This window comes from Typopeltis vanoorti, chromosome 13, assembly GCF_054136105.1.
Source record: "Typopeltis vanoorti isolate ZY-2024b chromosome 13, IOZ_Tvanoo_1.0, whole genome shotgun sequence".
Taxonomy (NCBI): domain Eukaryota; kingdom Metazoa; phylum Arthropoda; class Arachnida; order Uropygi; family Thelyphonidae; genus Typopeltis; species Typopeltis vanoorti.
In genome coordinates, this window is record NC_143561.1 from 30,038,174 (window position 1) to 30,063,020 (window position 24,847).

A 24,847-nucleotide genomic window follows, 5' to 3' on the forward strand; every position below is an offset into this window, starting at 1 on the left:
CCAGGGCTTGACTACAGTTAGCAACTCCATGAACAAAGCCCGAATTCCAATGCCAGGGTTCTTCAACACCTGTTCCTGCAGATTTGCGAGGAATTCTGCTGTACGAACGCAATCAGATCGTCTGCTAGGGATCTTTCTTCTTGCTACATCCTCGTAGTCACCATTGCAAGTCTCTAGTTCATGCCTGATTGTTTTTACTGTATTCAGGGAGCATTGGGCAGCAGTCGTAATATCCTTATTTTGATGGCGGGCACGAATCATCATGATACAAGTTATTCTCTTCCATGATTCAGGTGGGTTCCAGCTATCCATCCTTTCTGACATCTTGTATATGAATGAAGAAGGGTCCAAACTTTTAAATGAAGAGAAGTGTGTGTTAATACATGTAACTTACGGAAAAATATAATTAATTATAAATATGTCAAATTTATCCCGAACACCCTGTATATATATTTTTTTTTTTTTTTTTGCTGTTTGAAAACTTGTTTGTATCGGGTTTTCACATTTAGAACCATTCTTCTATTTTTTCATATGCACTATATTCTTTTTTACATGCTTTTCATTTACACGATTTTTTTCTGGAACCAATTTACCGTGTAAATGGAGAATTGGATGTATATCAGGAAATCCTGACGACTCTGAAAGGGAGCGTATTGTTGATTGCATGTGTGCTATGGTTGGGAATGGAACAACTGCATAAGAAGATGACAATTGTGATTGATGTCAATAATAAAAATAGTTTGTCTTCAATAGATGGCTCTGGTTCTATTGGCTTTATTGTTATGATAATAAACTATTGGGAAGAGTAGTAATGTAAAAGATAGCTTAACAACAATAAATTTAGTTTAATCCTTTACCCAAGTGTAGACAAACAAAGTTTGTACCTGAAGCAACTCGTAGCAAAGGTGGACCAAGCTCTCGTCACTCCTTATCTCAGTATCTCCCACAATGCAAAGCACATCCCCTTGCAGACATGTATAAAGCTATGCATTAAGGGAAGGGCCACTACCCAGACTGGTTTTGACCTTTATTGAGGTCTCGTCAGTGGGGGGGGGGGGGCAGACCCAGAAGTGGTAATACTAAGGCAGAAGCAATGGAGAGGTCATATTTACTTATACGAGTTGCCAAAAGGTGTACCACCTTATTATTAATTTACTCTGGATTTAGAGAAAGATATAAGTTTATTTTCCACTTGGTTAGATTATAATAAATTTAGTTTAATCCTTTACCCAAGTGTAGGCAAACAAAGTTTGCAGCTGAAGTATCTTCAGGACTGAGGCAACTCATGGTAAAGGTTGACCAAGGTCTCATCACTCCTTGTCTTAGTATCTCCCATAATGCAAAGCACATCTTCTTGCAGACATGTAGAATGCTATGCATTAAGGGAAGGGCCACTACCCTTAATGCATAGCTTTATACATGTCTGCAAGGAGATGTGCTTTGCATTGTGGGAGATACTAAGACAAGGAATGATTAGAGCTTGGTCCACCTTTGCTACGAGTTGCCTCAGTCCTGAATTACTTCAGGCGCAAACTTTGTTTGCCTACACTTGGGTAAAGGATTAAACTAAATTTATTTAGTTTAATCCTTTTTATTTAGTTTAAGCTGTTGGAAAATAAACTTCCAACAGCTTAACCATAAGTATTAGTAGTTACATCAATACCAATCTATCAGTCCTATAAGAATTGAGTGCATAGATGTGCTCATAGCAAAGAAGAGCAAAGAAGAGCTGACAGTTACTGTTTTCTTTTTCTATAGAAAAATGGATCATGAGATGCTTTCTAAAACTGTTCCTAACATTTCTGTGCAACATGGACAAATTAGGACATAGAGTGCAGCTAAATTGTTACATAAATAGACTGATGAGAGATGTGGTAGAGTGTTAAACCTGGTTGTATGCTTTTCCTGTAAAGTGAAATAACCAGAATGAACAAAATTAAATAAAGTACATATATCAGGGAGGAAAAGAAAGAATTAATCTAAAGTTTCTTTTAATGAGATATTTTTAAAAAGCAAGTCTATGACTGACCATTACCTGTATCACTAATAAATCTCTCTCTCTGTCTTTTTTTTTTTTTTAATATAAATGACACTCACAACAATCTATAATGCATTGGCATTAATGGATTGATTAAGGGCTAGATAATCTAGAAACCCTGCTCTAGAGACTAAAGAGGGAACTTTTTTAAACCATTTTAGACAGGCGGCATCTCATGCAGAATGATAAAATTCACTGACTGCCTAAAGACATTCACAAAACATACATGCCTATAATGGGATTCAAAACCACAGCAGCAAGCCTAATCCAGGAGGTAAGAGTTTACATGCACAATTTGAAAGGGAGGATCTGGTTGATAATGAGAGAAACTACTTGGCTAATACTATTGACTATAAGTTACAATGAGGTAGTCTATTAATCAAATAATGCTAATTTTAAATAATGTCATATCATTAAATCATTTTATTTATCTAAGTTTTGTTAATTTTTGTATTTCAAATAATTTTAGTTGGCTTTAACTGTAATCTCATTTGATTTTGTAACCACTCATATGGTGGCATTTCAGTACGTGGCTCAGCTCTGTAAATACAATTAATGTTCTTTGTTTATAGCTTCACCTTGTTTATATGTTTATAGCTTCACCTCGTGATTATGCTGATACACTAATGATGATTCATTAATTTCTGGCCAAAATATTTCTAATAATAACAATTATTATTCTTTATTCTTGTAAATATGTATGCCTAATAATAATCTCAGTGATCTGTTAATGTAATTTCGGTAACCTTTAAAAAATCCTATCTGATTTATGTTTCTGAACTACACAATCTACCAATAATTATCTGGACACTTTAGCAATTTACAATTAATAGCAGCAGGCTAACTCAAATACATCCACCTTTGACTTTGATCACCTCCTGCACCCTTTGAGGGAGGCTTTCCACCAATGTGGAAATTTGTCTCCATTCCTCCATCAAAGCAACACTGAGTTCAGTGAAAGATTGAGGATGTGCTGCTCTGGACCTCAATCGCTGCTCCAATTTGTCCTCGATATGGTTGAGGTAAAACGACTTTGTGGCATGAGACATTGTCGTCTTGATAGTAACACAGGTCCATTCCATAAAAACTCCACAGTGTAGGCAGCACCTGATTAACCAGAATATCAAGGCACCGAGCTGCCTTCATGGAACCACAGACAATGACTAGTGGTCCCACTCAAAACCAGCTGAATGCTCCCACACCATTACTCCTCCACCAAACTTTACTGTGGATACAACACACTGTGGTAACAAGCATTCATGAGGCTGCCTCCACACCCAACCCTGGAAACAGATGAACCTTCATTCATCGCTCCAGAATACTGTTTTTTCCACTGGTCAAATGTCAGGTTTGCATGCTCTTTGCACCAGGCCAGACAAGACACCTTGTTCATTATTGTGATGTTTGGATTGTGTGCCACTGCTATTCAGTGGAAAGCCAGCAATAGGAGTTCTTTTCATACAGGATTTGTGCTCACCATGGTGTTAATGGAGCTCTGGAACTCATCACAGATAGTCTGTGCTGATTGTAGCCAGTTTTTGGCGACTGCCCTGGGTGTTTTCCTGCACTAGTGATGCCAGAATGTCTCCATTTGTTGATCACATCGCCAATCATTGATTTTGGATGCTCCAGTTGAGCAGCAATAGCATATGGACATGTCACCAATGTGAGAGCCCACAATGACACCTCTATTGAAGTCACTGAGTACACACTGTGTTGCCATACCATAGCAGTTGAATACAGGTGCCACACCACCTGAATTCAACTGCTACAATGAAATACTGCTTCCTACTATCTGCAAACCAGTTTTTATGTTATTAACAAACCTAGATTGTTTTCTACAACTTCAAATAACAGGGATGCCTGAACAATTATTGGTACATAGTGTATTTCAGAAAGCCTAGTAATTTTATAAGTGCTTCCCTCCACCCATGACTGTGTAGAATGAGATGAACATCTTCCAAGCAAAATGACAGTCATTGAGGATATTAGATCACACTAAAATCAATAAGTAGTTTTTAGTATTGTATGCCCACAAAAGAATTATCCAACATTAATCTAGTATAGCTTAGTTATAAAAGATGACTACAAAAAATACTTACTGAACGATAGCAGTTTATTCACTAATAAAATCCCAGCTCTATATTCTCTTTGTGTTTAGTGATATCAGATTATGTGGTATTAAATTTGTATGATTCTTTTGTAGCTCCTAGTAAATTATAAGTGAAAAAAGAGTTGATAAATATAAATGTTAAGATTAATCCTTACTCTGAACTTCAAGGAGTTTCATTTCTGGTCCATTCACTTGTGGACCATGAATTAGTGTCATATGCTCCATCTTTGCCAGTTTTTGTCTTTCTTCTTCCAGATCTAGTCTTAACCTATAAATCTGCAAATATATTTATATACATATAAAATATTTGAATGTTGTTTCAGATATAATTATTAGAAAGATTAAAAAAAAAATACTATATCTGGATCAAGTTATGGCAAACTAATGCACAAGGTATGCCATAACTTGGATTAGTGGCTATTTACTTTTGTATAAAAGAAGCTAATGGACTGCTTCATAAGATGAGTTTTTGTAATGAAATGAAACATACACCCTCTGTTCAAAAAGAAACCAAACTTTTGATAGAAAATAAAACACAGGCCAATTATAATTATTCAAATCATTTATTTCAATCAATATACTCTCCCTCAGCTTCAATACAGCGTTTTTCACAGTCAATTAATTTGTTAAATGAGTTTTTTTAGAACGGTTTTTGGAATACTGTTGAGGGTCGTGGTTACTGCGCTTGAACGTTTTCAATGGTGTCGTATCGCTTTCCTTTCATCGGCAAATGAAGTCAGGGGAAGAGAAAGAAGTCACAGGATGCTAAATCAGGTGAATACGGCGAGTGATTCAACACACAAACTTGGTTTTTGCTCAAAAACCGTCTCACAATGTTCGAACGATGAGATGGTGCATTATCGTGCAAAAGTGATCAGCTGCTTGCATCACGATATTCATGCCATATACGACGAATTCTCGCCATCAATCACTTCAAAACTTTGAGATAAAACTCACCATTGACCATTTGGCCAGGTGGAACGAATTCTTTGTGGATAATGCCCTTGGAATTGTAGAAACAAATCAGCATTGTCTTTACTTTTGACTTCATCAAGCGACTTTTTTCGGATGCCCCTCTTCTGGTGGTCTCCACTCAGCACTCTGGCGCTTTGTTTCGGGCTCATACCCAAAACACCACGTTTCGTCACCAGTAATGATCGTTTCATTACTGGATCGTTTTTGGTCGTCAGTCAACTTGTGGGGAACAAATAGCGAATTCAATTTACGAAGGCCCAAATTCTCAGTTAAAATGTTGTGCACAGTTGATTTTGGAATCCTCAATTCATCTTCAATCAATCTCATGGACGATTTCGGGTTTTCTTCGATGAAATCACGCACTTTTAGGATGTAAACTTCACTCAGTCCAGTTTTTGGACGGCCTGGCTTTTCGTCGTTCTCAAGAGTCTCATGACCACTTTCAAATCGCTTAAACCATTCATAAACTTGAGTACAGGATAAGCATTCATCACCATATGCTTTTTGAAGCATTTGATGCGTTTCAGTAAAACTTTTACCAAGTTTAACACAAAAGTCAATCGCAGTTCTCTGTTTGAAACTCATTTTCCAACTGTTCATCAAAACACACTGTCACTCTTGGCACTATAACTATGCTTCTAATGAAACAAATGTCATAAACAGTTGACACAACACTAACGAAGGGTGCCGCTTTCGACAACAAAAAGATACAACAGGTGGCGCCACTAGTTTCTTCTATTTTTCAAAAAGTTCAGTTTCTTTTTTGGACAGAGGGGGTACATAGACATTTAAATTAATAGAAATGAACAGTTACATTAAAAATTTAATTGCAGAAAATTTTCACCCAAGTATTAAGAGCATAATTGGTATGGATTCAAAAATTAAACAAGGTATGCAAGTAACAAAACTTATGACTTAACAATGAAAAACATATAAGTCTGTGCAGTTTGAACTGTGCTAATTTGCACAGTCCAAACTGCACATACTTATATGTTTTTAAATTAACTAGGACAAGTTGCATGAAGAACAATTTTCCACAAGGTTCATAAGTCAAGCCCATTAACGGGAACTGGAGTGATGAAGCAGTTTCACAACATTCTTTATACATCTGCTCCATAAGAAAACATCTTTTATGCAGGACTTTAGTCTTTTTTTCCAAAGAATTTCATGTTTTTGGAAGAGATGGCACGTTCATTGTTCTGGCTCATGGAATTTAACATAATCTAGATGATTGTTACAATAAATAGTGACATATCTGCAGGTCAGTGACTGTTCCCAACACAGAGAAAAGATACTAGTCCACGTAGGCTACTCTGAAAGGGAATTTATTTCTAAGGCACAGTTAAGAGACAACTTTCCATCTAAGTGATAGAACAGGTTCATTTGCTTCAACATAGAAGCTTTGAGTTGCTGATGTGCAAAAGATGCTAGAAGACATATACTCTGATGATGGATGGAATCCAACCACTGCAGCCAATCTACACCCAATTCAGTAGAGGACAGAGTACAAAGGAGATTCAATGTTCTCTTGCACATTTCTTTTAGTTGACAAATGTAAGATTTTCTATCAAAGATGAGCCCCATGAACTTGGCTTCTGTTGCTACTGGAATAATGGTTTGTTCCATTCTTAACTCAGGATCTGGACGAAGAGTGTGTTTTAAGCAGAAATATACACTCAATGGACAAAGCATTAGCTACCTACCTAATAGCATGTTGGTCCTCCTCTAGTGTGAATAACAGCCTGCACTCTTCAAGGCACTTACTCCATCAGATGCCAGAGGTATAGCCATGCCTGTTGCAGCAGTCCACAACTGCACATTGGCCATTGGTCCTGGATACATGGATCTGATGTCTCGCGCTATGGTCCCAAACTCAGACGAGTATTCCTCAAATCATGCTGGGTGGTTGTGCCCAGTGGGACAGTGCATTGTTGTGATGAAACAGACCATCGGCTGCAGATTTTCCATCAACCCATTTCTGAATGCAAACCCTAACTGACTTTTCCACCCTAACTAACTCTAACCACCACTCTTGAGGTATACTGATTTGATGATAGTTGGAGACGTCGGTCTATGCACTACTCTTCAGCAATGGGATTACCATTCCATTTCTGCACACTCTTCCCTATTCTAAGACCCAAATTATATAGCCTGGTTAATGGAATAACCAGTTCAGCTGAACACTTGCTGATATCCCATCAGTCTCTATTGCTGAATGAATTCTTCTTCTTCTTCAGTTTGTGTAACAGCTCCAATATCTCCTCCTCATACATCTGAGGTTCTTCATCCAGTGAAGAGATAGCAGTAAGCTCAATGTTGTACACCTGGTTGATAGCTTTTAACAAAATGGGCACTCATTAGTTGAACAACCTCTTCTGCATCTGTCACCCTCACACATCTACATTCAGTAGAGTTATTCTTCATATTCATTCTTTCTTTAGCTTGCAGAGCCAGTTTCTTTTCATACATAGACTTAGCTTTCCATACAACAGTTGTGACTCTTCTCGCCTGTTGCTTATAATTTTCATAACAGACATCATCCGTATGCACATGGTATTCCTTTCACATCATCCTTTTCTTACAAATCTCTTGCTTAATAAGATTACACATCCAATTTACTCCTACTCTATTTATTTCTCAAACTCTCAGGACGCATTCTGATATTTCATCATTTAAGTATTTTTTAAACACTTCCCACGCACTGTCAATATTGTCAATATTCTTTCCATCCAGCAACCGGTCTCCCATTCCACTGAACTCGGTATACTCCTCAGTTGGTCATAATTTCCTGATTTGTAGTTTTGCATGTAACCTTTTCTCAACGGAACATTCAAAAACATGATCACTGTCACTAACCAGAGGCAGAATAGTTACATCTTTAATACGATGGATGCAAAAAGAATAATCATGATGGGGAACTTTAAATATCCAAGCATTGCTTAAACATTGCCAAACATCTTTAACTGAAATATCATAGGTCTCAATGGTTTCAAGTCATCTGATATCATTAACAGCATGCACCCTCTTCTCCTATCATGTCTATCCTTTCTAAAAATAATACTGTACCCTTAATACTCAATACTAGTATGTCTGATTCTGATAGCCAGGTCTCACTAATGCCTGCAATCTGAGGTCCCAGCATATTGACCAAGGCAACAAACTCTATCCCTTATATTATAACATCATATATTCATTATTTAACAAAATTTCACCTGATTTAGCACTTTTTCATCCTGGGTAACATCAAATTTGTTTGTGTGGTACAGTTTGAATTCTTTTGATACTTCCCATATTGGTGGTGTCTATCTTCAACTCAACTAACACTGAGTTGGTTTCAGTAGCTGACTTTTTGCTATTTACCCTATTTACTATATGAAAATAGTGGCGGCCTGTATTTCGTGTTGGCTTGGTGATGTCCCAGCTAGCTTTGAACTTCTGCATATGGTATCATCAATTTGTTTTTGGCTTAAGCCAATACAAATTAGAATTTGGTTGACTGAATCCCAAACTGTTAACCTGTTCTTATTCATTTTGTATTCAGTGGATAACTACTAATGGGACATGAAAGTGAAAACAGCACTAAGTGAGGAGCCTAGTTGGTTTTTCATATTTCTTCAAGTAATTATTAATAACGTTGGTAACATTTACACAGTTTTAAATATCTGACCCACATACAAAAGGTCACAAAACCTCTAGCAGATCTGCTGTGTGTGGGCAAGAGGATAAGAAGAAATAATCTGTTTACATTTTTATTGAATAAATGAAGGATGCATTCTTTGGGGAAGGCAGAGTGGGGGTGGGGGGGATTGTTCCAAAGAAGAAATAGCTGGAATGAAAGAGGGAGTGAAATTGGTTCAGTAAATTTCAAGATGGACTGTATAAAGGTGATGGTTACCAATAGCTCTTTTTCGAATGGCAAATTCAGCATAGCCTTATCCATGAAAGTATCTATAGAAGAAATCATTCAGCATTAATAAAGCATATAAACTGACTAGATTCGAGAATGAACATATGATGATATATTAGGTGACTGTGTGAAGGTGGTCTGAAAAGTTCTCTGCCTAACGATGAAAAAACATTATAATTTCAAAATTATTTTTATTTTTCAACATAATCTTACTTAAGACTAATACATTCATTCCAGCGATGTCCAGCATCATTATCCCTTCCCTGTAGTGGTTCTCAGTAAGATCTGCAAAATACCCCTCTACAGCTGCAATCACCTCTTGATTCAAAGAAAAACGCTGACCAGCGAAGAAGTGTTTTAGTTTTGGGAAGAGACAGAAGTCAGAGGGAGCCAAATCTGAGGAATAGGGTGGATGTTTCAGCAATTCATAGTGCAGATCCCTTGTTTTTCCCATTGCCAAAACCCCTTTGTGGACAGGTGCATTGTCCTGATGAAAGATGAATTTTTTCTTCTGCAAACTGGGTCATTTCTCACAATTTTTTTTCATCTAGTCTGGTTAAAAGATCAAAATAATATTTCCTGGTTATTGTTTTACCCTTTTCAAGATAATTATTAAACAAAATGCCTTCAGCATCCCAAAACACAGATGACATGACCTTTCCTGCTGATGGAACCGACTTTGTCTTCTTTGGCGCTGAACAACCGCCTTCTGTCCACTGTTTTGACTGCTGTTTGGATTCTGGTGTGTAATGGTGAATCCACGTCTCATTTAGTCATAAATCGATGCACAAAATCAGTTTTATTCTTGTTAAACGTTCCGGGCACTGTTCAGAGAATTTCATGCGAGTACATTTTTAATCTGATGTGAGCAAGCGCAGCACCTATCTTGCGCAAAGCTTTTTCATTTGCAATTCTTCATTCAAACTATATCTTACAAGTTCTTTTGAAATGTCTATATCTCAGCAATTTCACGCACTTTGACTCGCCAGTCATCCAATACCATATCGTGCAGTTGATCAATGATTTCTGGTGTTGTTACACTTTTTTGGACGCCGATGTTCATCATCTTCAAGGCTGGTACAGCCATGTTTAAACTCAGCAGCCCATTTCTTAATTGTTGAAAATGAAGGAGAAGAGTACCCATAAACTTTTATGAACTTTGAATGAATTTCTTTTGGCGTTAAACCTTCTTTTACAAAGAATTTTATAACCGCAAGATACTCAATTTTATCCATTTCAAGAGATACAAGCAACTCTTTTGCTTCAGACAGCTATATAAAACAAATTATTTGACAGAATGAATTGCAATTTCACATGGATGCTTATAAATGTACCAACTTACAAAAAAAAAAAAAAAAATCTTGCCAATAGTGTTGCCATCTATAGTCGAGGCTGAGAACTTTTCAGACCACCCTCGTAGTACTCATTCCAGGCTGACACTTAACTAGTAAGATATGCGCTGAATAGTCAGCCAGCACAAAATTTTTCGAACACTGCAAAATAACAGATTAATTTAGAGGAAAATTATTGATAAGAAACCTGCAATAACGTAAGCATAATCGGATACTACTGTTATAGCATCCTGTAAACCAGACCCCTTTCTTCAGGGTATATAGTAGGAATTTGATGATTCTCCTCCTCAACAAGCATCCAACCTGTACATGTGAATACAAAATACTGCATTTCAACTACTTCATTTTAATCAGAGAAGTAAACAAGGGTAGCAATAATTCAATGCAACAACCTAAAATTTTAATACTAAAATTATTTCACAATAATCCATGAACCCAATATATCATCAAATACATAAACCTAATTATAGGAAAAAAATATATACCTCATCTAATAATTCTTGTTTCTCTTCTGCAAAACGTTTTAACCGGAAATCTGTAATATAAAATCCACAAAATCAACAACATTTCCTTTGTTTCTATTATATTCATGATATTAACTTATAGTATTATTTATTGCTGTGCATGTGTGTAATAAATCTCAATGATTCCTGCAAACAAAATAGTATAAAAATTCCACTCTCATGTAAATGCAGGTCCATGTTCCCTCAAGATGTGTATGCAATGCACATCAGCCAAAGAGGGAGTGCGCACAAAATTTTTTCTATCAGAATTTCTAATTTATCTACCCTATATATATATAAAATGATAAGCCTTTTTATGTAACATTTTTGTGTCACGTTTGTTGTGTCATTTTTTGTCAAGTTATTTGAAACGTTTTGAAACTCAGGGCTACCCTGAGTGTTGAGTCTTCAAAATTCGAGTCATCAGAATTCAAGGAGAACCGGACTACCAGTCCGGAACACAGGGAGTTGGGCGCCGTAGGTGCCAGGGGGGGGCCTACCCCCAGTAGTTCATAATTTTTGAATGTACATTATAAAAACAAATTATATGCTAAATCTTGCTTGTCACCTATTTCATTTAGTAATTTCTCCAATGTTGCCACTACAATATTACTCTAATCCATTGCAAATAAATACACTGTAATTACTTACTTTTAGGCTGCACCATGTGAGTAACTGACACTGATTCAGTGAGTTTCAGAGGCATATTTGTTTAGAGTGCCTACTGTCTAGGCAGTAGTCATTTGAACTCATGCAAACAGTGATGGTTTTTTATAGCTATGCAAATTTTAGTGAATTAATTTACTGTTCACAGTTTTATAGGTTATAGCTAGACAAAAAAAAAAAAGGCAAACATTAATAAGAGAAAATTTCATTAGTGCACACATTGAGTTTGAGACTGGAAAGCGAAAGTTGTGCACAAAATGTTTTTCATGCACACATAGGATGGCAAAAAACTAGAGGGAACATTGGGAGTGTTACTTGACTAACTTTTTATTTTCTAGAGATGATTCTGATTGGTTGGAGGTGATGAAGTTACAAACCTGGGAATGTAAATTTTTAAGAAATAAAAAATGTAATTAAGATCTTGTTTATAGAAAATTAACATAGAACAAAATCAGTTAAGAATGTTTTTAAGAGAAAAAAATCAGTTTTAATATGCACTAATTCACTCATTCATCATTTTTATGTAGTCTTCTGATTGTCTAATTATTTAAAGTTTTAAAAGATGGGGGGGGGGAATTGCTATAAACATGGACTAGTAATCCATGATAATATTCAAGTAATCAAAGAAATAGTTTAGGAAGGGATCTGTAAATAACACAAATGGGGCTGTATCAAGGTAATAATAACTGATATAAACAAGAATTTCCATGATCATACTTCCACAATGTGCTAGGTTCTTAAGCCTAACATATCACAAGGCTAACAACATATTACATAAATCCAAGATCAAGTAAAACTTGGATTTACATAAGCCTAATTAATACTGATATAGTATGGGATATAAATTGTGTCTTCTGGCTGAATCAGACTATGAATCAGACTAAAATTACATATTTATCGTCTCGACACATGACAACATGTCACTTTTGTACATGTAGAATATAACCCACAAACCTACAGTACATTGGTCAGTACTGTGGTTGACATAATGATTACATATATATTTAAAAAAAGACAGTGCAAAACATTTATGAGAAAGTAGATGGAAAGATCTGGAGGGGTTGGAGAGAGAGAGAGGATATCTCTTAAATGAACAGTCTTCTTTTAGATATCGTCAAGCATTCTTAGAGATGTTAAGCGCACTAACACTGATCTAAAAGTACTATTCTAAGGTTAGGTGGACTTGAGATTTATATAAACTGTGTATGTGAGAGGACACCAAGTTTTTATTAACAGAAGTCAAGAATTGACCTTTGCTGGATATTTGATTATTATCAAAAGTAAGAGAGAGAGAGAGAGAGAGAGTGGAGTAATAATTCTCTTTTGAGAAATAACAGAAATGTTTCGGTGGTATTGAAATTGCCTAAATTATCCATATCTCATGGAAAATAGTGAGATCACTTAACATGCTGGTCATGAATGTGGGAAATTCTTAATGCTTTAATCATTTGAGTACTACATACTTTTACTGATGACAGTTTTGCTGTCATCAGCAAAACTATGGATAGAATTTGATGTTAGTGAGAGAAGGTTATTAATGTGTAAGAGGAAGAGTGTTGAGCAAAAACAAGGAGCTACAAGGTATCCCAGCATTGAAAGAGATATATATACGATGAGAGGAAACTATCCATCACAACATGGTATGAATGACCAGAGAGAAAAATGGCAAACTAATTGCAGACCATAAGAAGACAGGGTTGAGAAGACTTCTGTGTCATGATGGATCATATAACTTGGAAATATCAAGGGCAACTGCAAAAGTTTCTCTAGGCTATTCCATAGCTTGCATCCAAAGGAGGGCAAAGTTAGCTAGAAGGTCTGTTGTTGAATGAGATTGGCAGAAACCATACCTATGATCACTGATTAATTGATTGGTCTTCAAGTAGTGAATAAGCTGGCTGTTTGTTACATTTTCTATTATTTTCACAGGGACCCAAGTGAAGGAAATGGAATGATAATTTCAGGGCTGGCCTTTATTTTCTTTTTCTCTTAGGGGATGGCAAGCAGATAAAGCTCTCATGCTGATGCCAGATGATTATAATAATTTGTATAAGCCCAGGATGGGCAGTAATTCTAGAGCACAAGTTTTTAACACAATTAGAGGGACATCATCTGGACCAGGACCTAATAGTGTTTAAATTACTGACAACTTTTTTATGCTTTTTGACTAAAGATGTAAACAAATATTCATTGGAAGGGCAGAAGTTGTGCCCACTAATTATACCATCTGACAATGAGGAAAGTTTCTGCATTTTCAGTCTGATTTTTTTTTTTTTTTTTAATATAAAGAAGCTGCAGTCTAAAATGAATGAGAGCTGAAGTTTTTGACATAAATCATTTAAGATGTGCTAATCTTTTATTTTAGGCTACTGTGACAACTGTTTGAAGACCTTTAGAAATAAATAACCAAAGAAATCTTGGTGGTGATGAATAAGATGGACAGCAAATAAATACAACAAAGTGAGACAAGGAAACATGAACTAGTGCAGATCATATATCAGATTCAAGGTTTTAAGTAGTTTCTAGCACGGAATGTCAGATATGACAAAAGAATGTGTTCTTTCTTATGGAAGAAATCATGGAGAATGTAAATAGTGTAGCTGATATGAAATGTAGTTATAAAGGATGCCAGCTGGAATTTGGGTAGGAATATCAGATCAGATGAAATATAAAAATGGAGGAAAATTAATGTAAAAAATTTTATTAATGTAGAATTTTTGCCTGAGTAACATACGCATCGTCAATATAGGATCACAGAATGACAATTAATAACAGACAATTCTAAGTGCTACTCAGGCGATGCATTTAATAAGTTAAGAAATTACTGATCTTATTTAGTCATCTTACATTATCTACTCAGATGGCAATTTTCTTCTTCTTCAACCTTTTGGTTCTGTCCACTGCAGGGTGAAGGTCTCCCCCATGATTTTCCAGACCACTCAGTTTTCTGCCTCTCCCATCCATCTCACTCCTGCAATTTGTTCCAGTTCATCCCTCCACCTTCTTCTCGGTCTTCCTCTTTGTCTTGCTCCATCCACTGGTCTCCACTCCACTCTATTGTTTTTCTAGACATCTCCTGTCACTGCATCTGGTAATATGGCTAGCCCATCTCCACTTAGCCTGTTTAATGTACTTTAAAATATCCATGACACTTGTTTGAGATCTTATCCAGGTATTTGTCTTCCTATCTCTTAATGTTATTTTTAGCATACTTCTCTCCATACGATGTTGTGTTGTTCTCAGCTTTTTGTTTAGGGCTTCTGTTAAAGTCCATGTTTCTCTTCCGTATGTTAGGACAGGAAGTATGCACTAGTCGAAAGCTTTCCTTTTTAGACTGATTGGGATGTCACTTCTGAATATGTCTCTCATTTTCCCATAAGCCATCCATCTAAGGTGAATTCTTCATTCAATCTCTTTTCTTTGGCAATCCTCAAAGGATAACAATTGGCCCAAATATACATATGAAGTAACTTGTTCTATTTCATGGTTTTCAACTTTGAAAGTTCTATGGTTTATGTATTTATCCATCATTATTTTTGTTTTTTCTCTATTTATTTTTAATCCAATTACTTTGGAGGCTTCATTTAGCTGACTTAGCCTTTCTTCCAGATTTTCAAGATTATCTGGACAATATCATTTGCAAATTTCAGATGATGCAGCCTTTCTCCATTTATGTTTATTCCTTTTCTTTTCCAATCAAGGCTTCTAAAGACTTCCTCTAGTGCAGACGTAAATAATTTGGGAGATATGGTGTCGCCTTACCGGATGCCTTTTTGTATTGGGAACTTTTCACTGTTTTTATATAATTTAATTACAGAAGTTGCAGTATTGTAAATATGTTTTAGTGTTTCAATATATGGTTTCTCAGTTCCCTGGGTTTCAAGTGCTTTTAGTGTTGCAGATGTTTTAACCGAATCAAATGCTTTTTCGTAGTCTATATAGGACAGACATAAGGGTTTATTGTATTCAATTGATTTTTCAAGAGTTGTCTTAATATGTGAATATGGTCCAAAGTACTGTAATTCTTTTTAAATCCAGCTTGTTCACAGAATTGCATTCCCTCTAGTTTAAATTTTATTCTATTATTTATAATTTTTGTGAAGACTTTATATATGGTGGGGAGTAGGCTTATAGGTCTGTAGTTTTTAATTTCTTCCTTATTGCCCTTTTTAAAAATTAATATTAGAAGTGAATTGTTTCAATTTTTTGGAATTTTTCTTCTGTTTTAGGCATTTATTAAAGAGTTTAGTCAGCTGTTTGATGACAGGGCTTCCTCCCGGTTTTAAGACGTCTACCATAATTCCATCTTCTCCTGGGGCCTTTCCATTCTTCATTTCCCACAGTGCCATTTCCACTTCACCTTGTAAGATCTCAGGGGCATCGTGTTCTTCCTCACTCGAGTTATCCATAGATGATTCTTGGATGTCTCGGTCTTTGTCTTCATAGAGTTCAGTATAAAATTCCTGAATTCTTTTGATTATTGCATCTCTACTTTTTTTTTTTTATAAGCTCACCATTTTTTCCTCTTACAGCAGTTATTTCCTTTGTTCCAACAGGACTTTCATATTAATACTGTTTTCTATTGTTTCTTTAATTTTCCTAGTATTATATGATCTAATTTCATTTTTTTTCATCCTTTTACGTATAATTTTACAAATTTCTGTATATTCTATTTTATTGGTGTCATTCAAATCTCTTTCTTTTCTTCATTAGATCTAAGGTTTCCTGTCTTAGTTTTTCCTCTCTTTGGTGCCTTTTTACACCTCCTATTTCTAGTGCACAATTCAAGATAGATTTAGTTAAGATTTCATTATCATCATCGATGGTAGTAGCTGTGTTTAACTTTTTTAGTTCATTTTTGAGTGATTCTCTATAACAGCTTTTATTGTGGTAGAGGTTTTGTAGATTCACTAAATTGGACTTTTTTCTTATGAGCTTATTCAGTTCCCATTTTTTGTTGATCCATACTTTTGCCCTTACTACTCTGTGGTCACTTCTTGTATTAAATCTATTAAGCATTTCGGTATTATTTATTATATATCTTCTGTTGGAGAAGATGAAGTCTATTTCATTGTAAGTTTGTCCATTTGGGCTTCTCCAAGTCCATTTTCAGTTGATTTTCTTCTTGAAAAATGAAAAAGCTGTTCATAATAAAGAGGTTATTTTCTTCTGCGAATTCAATAAATCTTTCTCCACTTTCATTCCTCTGTCCAAATCCAAATTTACTGATGGAATTCAGATAGTCATCTCTGCTTCCAATCTTAGCATTAAAGTCATCCATTATAATTATGTAGAATTCTTTAGAATTATTTAATAGGGATTCTAATGTTTCATAGAAATCTTCTATCTCTTCATCTGGATGGGCCGTAGTTGGGGGCATATATTTGTATAATTTAGATGTCCATCTTTTAATCGCATGAATTTCTTCTTTCCTTCTTATCTCTGAAAGGCACACAACGTCCCATTTTATATGGTCCAATTCCTTCATCAGTTCTTCCAATCTAGACGTAGAGATCTGCAGTTATATGTTCCTACTAATATCCTTCTAACATATAGTCATCCAGAATCATGTACTCGGGTTTGCCATGCCTGAACTCACTAAAGTAAGCCCCTGAGGATAGAATCGTCTACTGTTGTTTAAATTGGCATTCTGTGATCCTGACAATGCCTACGATATAGACAAAAATTGTACATTAATAAAGTTTTTTATGTGAGTGTTCCTCTTGTTTTTATATTTCTTTTGATTATGCCAACTCACGATATTTCGTTATTGAAACAAATCAGATCAGATTTTGGTGCATGCAATTGGAAGTATTATTTGTTATATAAGATTTGTATTGTTGTTGGTTTTTGCATTTTTTTGTTTTATTTTTGATATATGTTGTAATTTGTTATTGATTTTTGTGTTTTTTTTTAACTGCAGTGTTGTTATTATTTATTATTGTACCTTCCACTGTTGTTTGTAATGGTAGAAATTTATAGAGCAGCGGTGGGCATAAATGACTTGTGGACATGACTTCCACTGAGTGAGTGTCCACACTTTTCCACATTAAACTGGTATCGGTTATCTTTTGCCATACTGTCAATTTATTTAAATCAACTCCTTCCAGGCATCATCTGGCCTGATTCTCATTTCTATATATAATTACTAAACCAAAAATGTACAATTACCTTACTATATATATCTGAAATATGCATAAGCAATCAAGCATGCACACACACACACACACACACACACACACACACACACACACACACACACACACACACACACACACACAGTGTGTCTTCAGAAAACTGCACATTATCATATTTCCCCAAAGTATAGAATAATCAAAACTGACATGCAAAGAGCCAATATGTTTTTCTGATACTTATTTACTACTTATGGATAGCCATACTACAGAGTATCTGTTGTAGTGCACCAACAATCCCACATTAAAAGAAGCCACGCAGAGACATCTTCCAAATAGCGAATACCATTATCCCTGTAGACAATATCTACACAAGTTCTCTCTGGCAATTGATAAGTGGTAATAGGTACATGACCATGCAACTGGTTCTCAAGTGTAAATTGGTATACAGGTAATGGTATTTAATTCAGTCATCAAGACTGAGAAAGTCAAGCATTTGACAGCTGTATCATTCACACTGTGCAAGCCCTTTTCAGGATCTACTCTGTGCACCTCAGGGATGGGGAGAAAGGACTAGAAATGTCCTAAAATAGCATGCATTTTAACTTCTGACTGGATCAACATTCATTAATCAAAGTAATGCATTAACTGTGCAACTTGGAATCTTTGGACCCTTAAGGATAAACATACTACAAACCGAAAAGAATGATTACTTTTGTAGACTGAAAAAACTTAACATCAACACAACTATCCTCCAGAAACATGCAAGTACTGAACCTCATATCCCTATCTATCCTAGTGTTTGGTCATAAGTGGTTCCTTTTCTAGCATTAAATAATTTGTTTTGCATTCAAATTAGTTTTTTTTTCCTCCTCCTTTTCCTTCTTCCTTTTTTTTTTCCTCATATGGGTACCTGTCAAATCTTTTTGTGTACCCTCTTATACGAAATGGAGCAAAAGGAGATGGGTATGAAACTCGTGATATGGACACAAGGGTAGCTGATGGATAGATAAAGAGTAATATATGGAAGAACAGAATCTAGGAGAATAATTATGACTAACAATGTGCTGCAGGACTCAGTGCTTAGATCACTGCTAGTTAATTTGGACATCAATGATATAAGAAATGATTTCATAGGAAATATTGAGTTGTTTGCTGATGATGCAAATTTAGGTTGTATAATCATGGCAATGTAACATGATTATCATGTTATAGCTAACCATAGCAATGTAGATAGAGCTTCTTGCAGATTGATTTAAATAAATTGACAGTATGGGCAAAAGATAACAGATACCAGTTTAATGTGGAAAAGTGTGCAATCTTGGAAGAAAGATTGAGAGAAACGTACTCAAGGAAATTGTTGAAGCTAGGGATGTCAATGATAGAAAACTGAAGTGCAGAAATATTGCAAAAGTGGTCAAGATAGCTGATAAGATTACTTGATTATTCAAAAACACTAATATGCAGAGATTAAGAAGTTATTATTCCACTTGATAAGGCTTTGATATAGCAATATGTGGATTACTGCACATGCACAAGTCCTGGTGTTCTTGGGAATGAGGAAGTGTTGTAGTGGAATGGATCTAGAGGTAAGCGATTAAGATTGTGAGAAGTCTGATAAATGCTCCTTATGAGGATAAACTGAGGATTTATGGAAGGATTTGTGGATTGCAAGCTGATTGACAGACAGAAAAGAGGGGATATAACAGAAAAATTTAAGTTACTAAAAGGATTTTATAGGACTATTACAGAGAAAAATTTTCAACACTTGCCTAGAGGGAAAGAACAGGGGATTATACCTGGAAATTAAGTAAAGAGTGTAGTTAAGTAAGGGAATTGTGATTAGACATTTTGCTTGGAGAGTAGTGAATAAGTAGAATGGATCATCACACTTGAACTGGCATTCACTACTCTTCATCCAAACTACGTCTATTTAGATCATCTGATCATCTTGCAGGATCTATACATCACTCTTATTAACTATTGCTCTCCACAGTTAAGCATCTGTGGCAAACAACTGGATTTTCTTCTTCTTCAGCCTCTTTCTATCTGCTGCTGGATGCAGATGTCCCCATCATAAATCTCCAGTTGTTTCTGTTCTTAACCAATGTCCATCATCTTAGGTCAATCTTTTGTAGATCATTCCTCTACCTTGTTCTTTAGTGACCTTTCCTTCTCTTGGTATCCTCTCAGTGCTTAATTTTGAGTATATTTTATTTGCTAATCAGCCAATATGGCCAGCTCATCTTTACTGACATGCTTTACAATACTTCACAATGTAGCTGGTCACCTCTCTAATTCTCTACTTCTAATCCCTCTTTTTATTTATTTTTATTTTTTTGTTATGTGGAGCATTCCTCTCTCCAAGGCTATTTAGACAACCTGTCTTCCTGTTTCTTAGTCATTGCCCAGGTCTTACTTCCATAGGTAAACACTGGTATAATACAGATATTAAACTGCTTTCTTTTAAAACACACAGAAAATTAAGTAATTAAGCCAAATTGCAGAAGGTAGTGGTTCCCAACCTTTTCCCACTTGTGTACTACCCCTTTTAAACCCATTTCTATAAATTGTACCCCATGTTTTTAAATACTGACATTTATTGTTCCATAACTAACGTTTTGCATTTTGCTTACTTTACTTGTTTTTCTGCCATTACTGATTATTTTTCGTGTACCCCTGAATGGCCCAGCATGTACCCCGGGGGCATGTATACCACCGATTGGGAACCAATGACCCAAGAGATAATTTTTATGCAGGCAAACTGTTGTTTCATGGCATGATTCATCTATTTGTTACTTTACCTTGTTTTTCCTTAAAAGTTAACCAATTGTCCAAGGTAAATATAATTCAGATAAACTGAATTAAAATTAGCAGATAATCCTATTAAACTGTGGATGATTATATTTATCTTGGACAATTAGTTACCTTTAAGAAAAAATTCACACTATCCTTGCTTTCTCTGTCAAGGCCATTTAGCATTTTCTGAGTTCATTTTTTTTTGCTACCAGAACAATGTCATCTGCAAAATGTAAATGATTTAAATGTCTTCCACTGATATTAATTCCACAGTTTTCCCATGATATGTTTCTAAAGACTACTTCTAATGTAGCAAAATATAATTTGGATGATATCAGACCTTCTTGCCTCTCTCTCTCTCTATGCTGAATATTCCTTTACCTAATGTTTTAACTTTATATTGGCTGTTGACTTCTGATATATTCTAAGAATCTCATATAATTTGATGGGATGGGCTGTTGTTTTAAGCAGTTTATTATTTCAGACCAATATAAAGAATTAAGTCTTTCACAAAATCTGCAAACATTAAATATGCAGGATGATGATTTACTTTTTTATTACTTGGCTAATAGTGTGGAGATAATCTATTGCAGAGAATTTTGAGAAACTTTAAAGCCTGCTTTTGTTCATATGCCTGTCATCATCCAAAAATCTTGACATTCTATTTAAAGAATGGATATAAAAATTTTGTTGTCCTTTTTATATAATAAATGCTAATTTATGCCAATGCTTTTTATTTATTTTTTTTTGAGATAAAATATTATTGAACATATCCAGTATAACCTTATGCAACAGTGGAATTCATGATTTTGTGTGTTCTGCTAATGTGCCATCTTCTCCTGGACATTTATTATTCTTTGCTGATTTGAAGACCTATTGTAATAAAATAACTGCAAATTCATCTATTATGGTAGGTGGTTCATCTATTTCAACTAAATTTAGTAAAGTTTTTTCTCTATTTCTCTGCAGCCCTATAAAATCGCTGAATATTTCTTTTTTTTTTCTTCTCTATTTTCCTTGCTTATTTTACAGTTGTGGGATTCATTTCTTTCATTCTTTGTAACTCTTGTTTGATCATTTTCAGATTTTTTGGGTCCTATCATGTTCTGAATTGTTCTCATATTATATTTTCTGATGTCATTTCTGATTTTTTTTTTTTTTCTGGCTTTCAACGTTCCTATGGATTATATTATATGTCATCCTTCTGTATTTCCTTTTTTTGAATATTTCCTCTCAAATCATTCCCAATAACATGGATATACAAACCGAACAGCAGCAGACCAAGTACAGAGCCATATGATACACACAATGTGTCACAGGGCTTCTCTTTGATACAACTCCACCATATGCTACTCTATACAATCTGTCCAGCAGCCCTCTTATCCACGTCACCACCTCATGTCCACAATTCCATTTGCTCTATCATATGTAAATAGGCCTTCAAGCAGTATCCTGGTATAGCTATTTCCTTTATTCAACTCAGATGTTACTTTATTGCAGAAGGTAAATAAATAAATTACTAAGACAAGATATTTCCATAACCAACCTTTCAATACCTTAACCACTACTCCTGAGATAAAAATTGGTCTATAATTTGCTATTTCTGTCTCAGAGCCTTCTTTTTGTAATGGAATTATCTTGCCCTCTTTCCAATGGTGCTGGGAATTATACATAACAATTCAGTTAGAGGCAATGTCATTTCTCTTCCATTTTCCTGTAATACATGGGCTGATATCTCCTCTAATTCCTATGGCTGTATTCATACTGGGATTTCTTAATATCCTAAATAATACTTCCAGTTTATATATCTTTATTCTCATGTCAATCTCTGTAATGCAGACATGATAAATATTTCTTTCTGTTGACTTATTTGGCAAAAAAAAAAAAAAAGTCCTGCAAATAAACCGTTTCCAGAAATTTTATTCTTCAACCAAAATGCCAATGAGATTTTTAATTTTTTTTTTTTTAAAGCTTCATGTTTAAATTAGTCCACTAAGATTAAAAAGTTCTCACCAAGTGATCCTTCCCCAGCTTGCTCTAACAGCTGGGCAGCTTGATGAGATACTAGAGCTCCTTTAGAACGAGACTTTGAATTAACTTTTTCAGGCGTACTGCAAGGGCTGCTTTCCTCTGCATCTCCATTAACAAGTGCTTCACTTTCAACAAGAACTAGCCCATGTTCCTAGATAAGAAAATAAATGAAAAAGAAATTTAGATGAAATAGCAGAAGCTATAAACTTAAGTATACTAATTTTAGTATCCCACAAAATGACTTTAGACATATTCATCAGTCAAAGTTGAAAATCAAAACATACTTGGGATTATCAAAAACTTAGACAACATTGATTTTATTACAGAGACAAATAATCTGATTACTGACTTTTCAAAAGGAAGATCTCCCCCCCCCCCCCACTGCACAACATATGTAGCAGTTTTAATCATATCTTAGAGTAAAAGAATTTAATACACAAGAAAAGAAATCTGTCTGTAATGTACAAATAACTAACAACAGTTGAAATTTTTGAGCATGTTCTCCTTTAGGAAACCATGCTATTTGCATTTATCTTGAGGATAATTATTGATGAAAATAAAAACTTGCCAGGCAAATCATGAGCAGATTTAAAACTAATAAATTTATAGAGAATGCAATGAGCATGAAAGTGAACTATTTCAGGAAGCATTCCGAATAAAATATTGTTTTTTTTTAAAAAAAAAAACTGCAGTGGTATTCAACACTGATAAATAAAAAAATTTTAGATCTTAAAACACACACACAAATTTATAAGTATACAAAAAATATATAATTGTCACTGATGACATAGCCAGAGTGAAAAGATCAGACTAAACAAGAATCTGTATGTTTATGTTGTAACTATGTTAAAGCCACTTAGTACCATTAAAAACACTACAACATAAACAACTTTTTTTCAGATAGGTTTTGTCATTCTTTTTTAAGTTATCTGTATATTTCTACTGTGGATCTTATTAGACAAAGATGAATAGATAGAAATCAGATTATTAAAGAAAATTATCAGGATTTTTAATGTCTACTGGTAGATAACAAATAACTACCATTCCCACAAACTAAAAAAGTGGGATATTAAATACCCGCATACCTGCAATACAAAAATATATGCACTTAAGGATTTATAGAGAATGTAATGAACAAGAAAGTTTACAATTTGTAACTCAAAATCGCTTTTGGATTACAGAGTACTTTGTGAAACTTCATAGAGATAAAATTCTTTCAGTTTATAAACTTTTATTTTTTATTGGAGCTAGTAAAAAAAAAATCATAAAAAAGTATATTCAAATCCAGATTTAAACAGAGAGAAAGTTTTTTCCCCTCTGGCTGTATTATTTGTCATTGGCTGTATCATTTGTCATATATGATGTACTTTATCCCTCTGTACATCATATATGAAAAATTATATTCTTGTTTTAATTCATATTGAAGTACCAGCAAACAAAGTTTGTATAGGAGGTATCTTAAAGATTAATGTACTTGTATATAGAGACAGACCGCACATCAACTGCCTTTGTACCCCATAATGCAAAGTGTCTTTCCTTTCAGACATTTATACTGCTACCAGTGTCACTACCCAGGAAAGATACTAAGGTTGAATCAATGCAAAAGTCATATTTTCCATATACAATTAATAAAATGGTCTATTCCCATATTATTAAAATACCCTGGATCAGAGAAAGGAAGCTTGTAGGAGGTTTTTCACTTGGTTATAAAGTATATAATAAATAGCAAGAAATTATATGTTAATCCATAATGCACACATTCAAAATGAATGTATGCTTTGAATTATGGGATACTGAGGCCATTGATGTGAAGCTAACAGCCTTACAGACTAGTCATGAAGATACTTTATGCACCAATGATGCACTTTGATTATTTACACTTGGGTAAAAATTACAAGATGAATATAATTTCTTGTCAAATATAATACTTTATATTAAGAAAAAAAAAACTTCCTATAACTTTCCCTAATCCAGAGTATTTTAATAGTATGTTGATACACCATTTTACTAACTGTATATGGAAAATATATTTCAACCTTAGTATCTTATCAAGGTCAAAGGAAGATGAAGGGAAAAAGATGGTGGCTTGTGTGTTAGTGTTTAGTGTCGTGTATTATTGATGATGAATTGTGAATTTGATATGTTTTTAGCGATTTATATTTATGCTTATTCATTAGTAATAGTAGTTAATTGCTTGCTACCATAAACAGTCACTTTATTTTCCATAGTGCTTTATCCAGGTAAGTCATTTGTAATTACAAGGGCAATACGCTAGGCCTACAGCCGCTAGTATCACCTTTGTTTGTTTCTTATAGTGACATTTTATTGC

At 34.7% G+C, this 24,847-nt stretch overlaps 1 protein-coding gene across 1 annotated transcript in view; it reads right to left on the reverse strand.

Moving 5' to 3' along the window:
- LOC150100022 (leucine-rich repeat flightless-interacting protein 2-like) overlaps positions 1-24,847 on the reverse strand; it is a 164,941-nt gene that overhangs the window by 39,834 nt on the left and 100,260 nt on the right. Inside the window, exons 8-10 of the mRNA XM_090402326.1 lie at positions 22,501-22,669; positions 10,871-10,920; positions 4,307-4,427 (exon numbers count right to left, since the gene is read on the reverse strand). Coding sequence (XP_090258452.1) covers positions 4,307-4,427; positions 10,871-10,920; positions 22,501-22,669 — 340 coding nt within the window. The remainder of the gene's footprint in view (positions 1-4,306; positions 4,428-10,870; positions 10,921-22,500; positions 22,670-24,847) is intronic.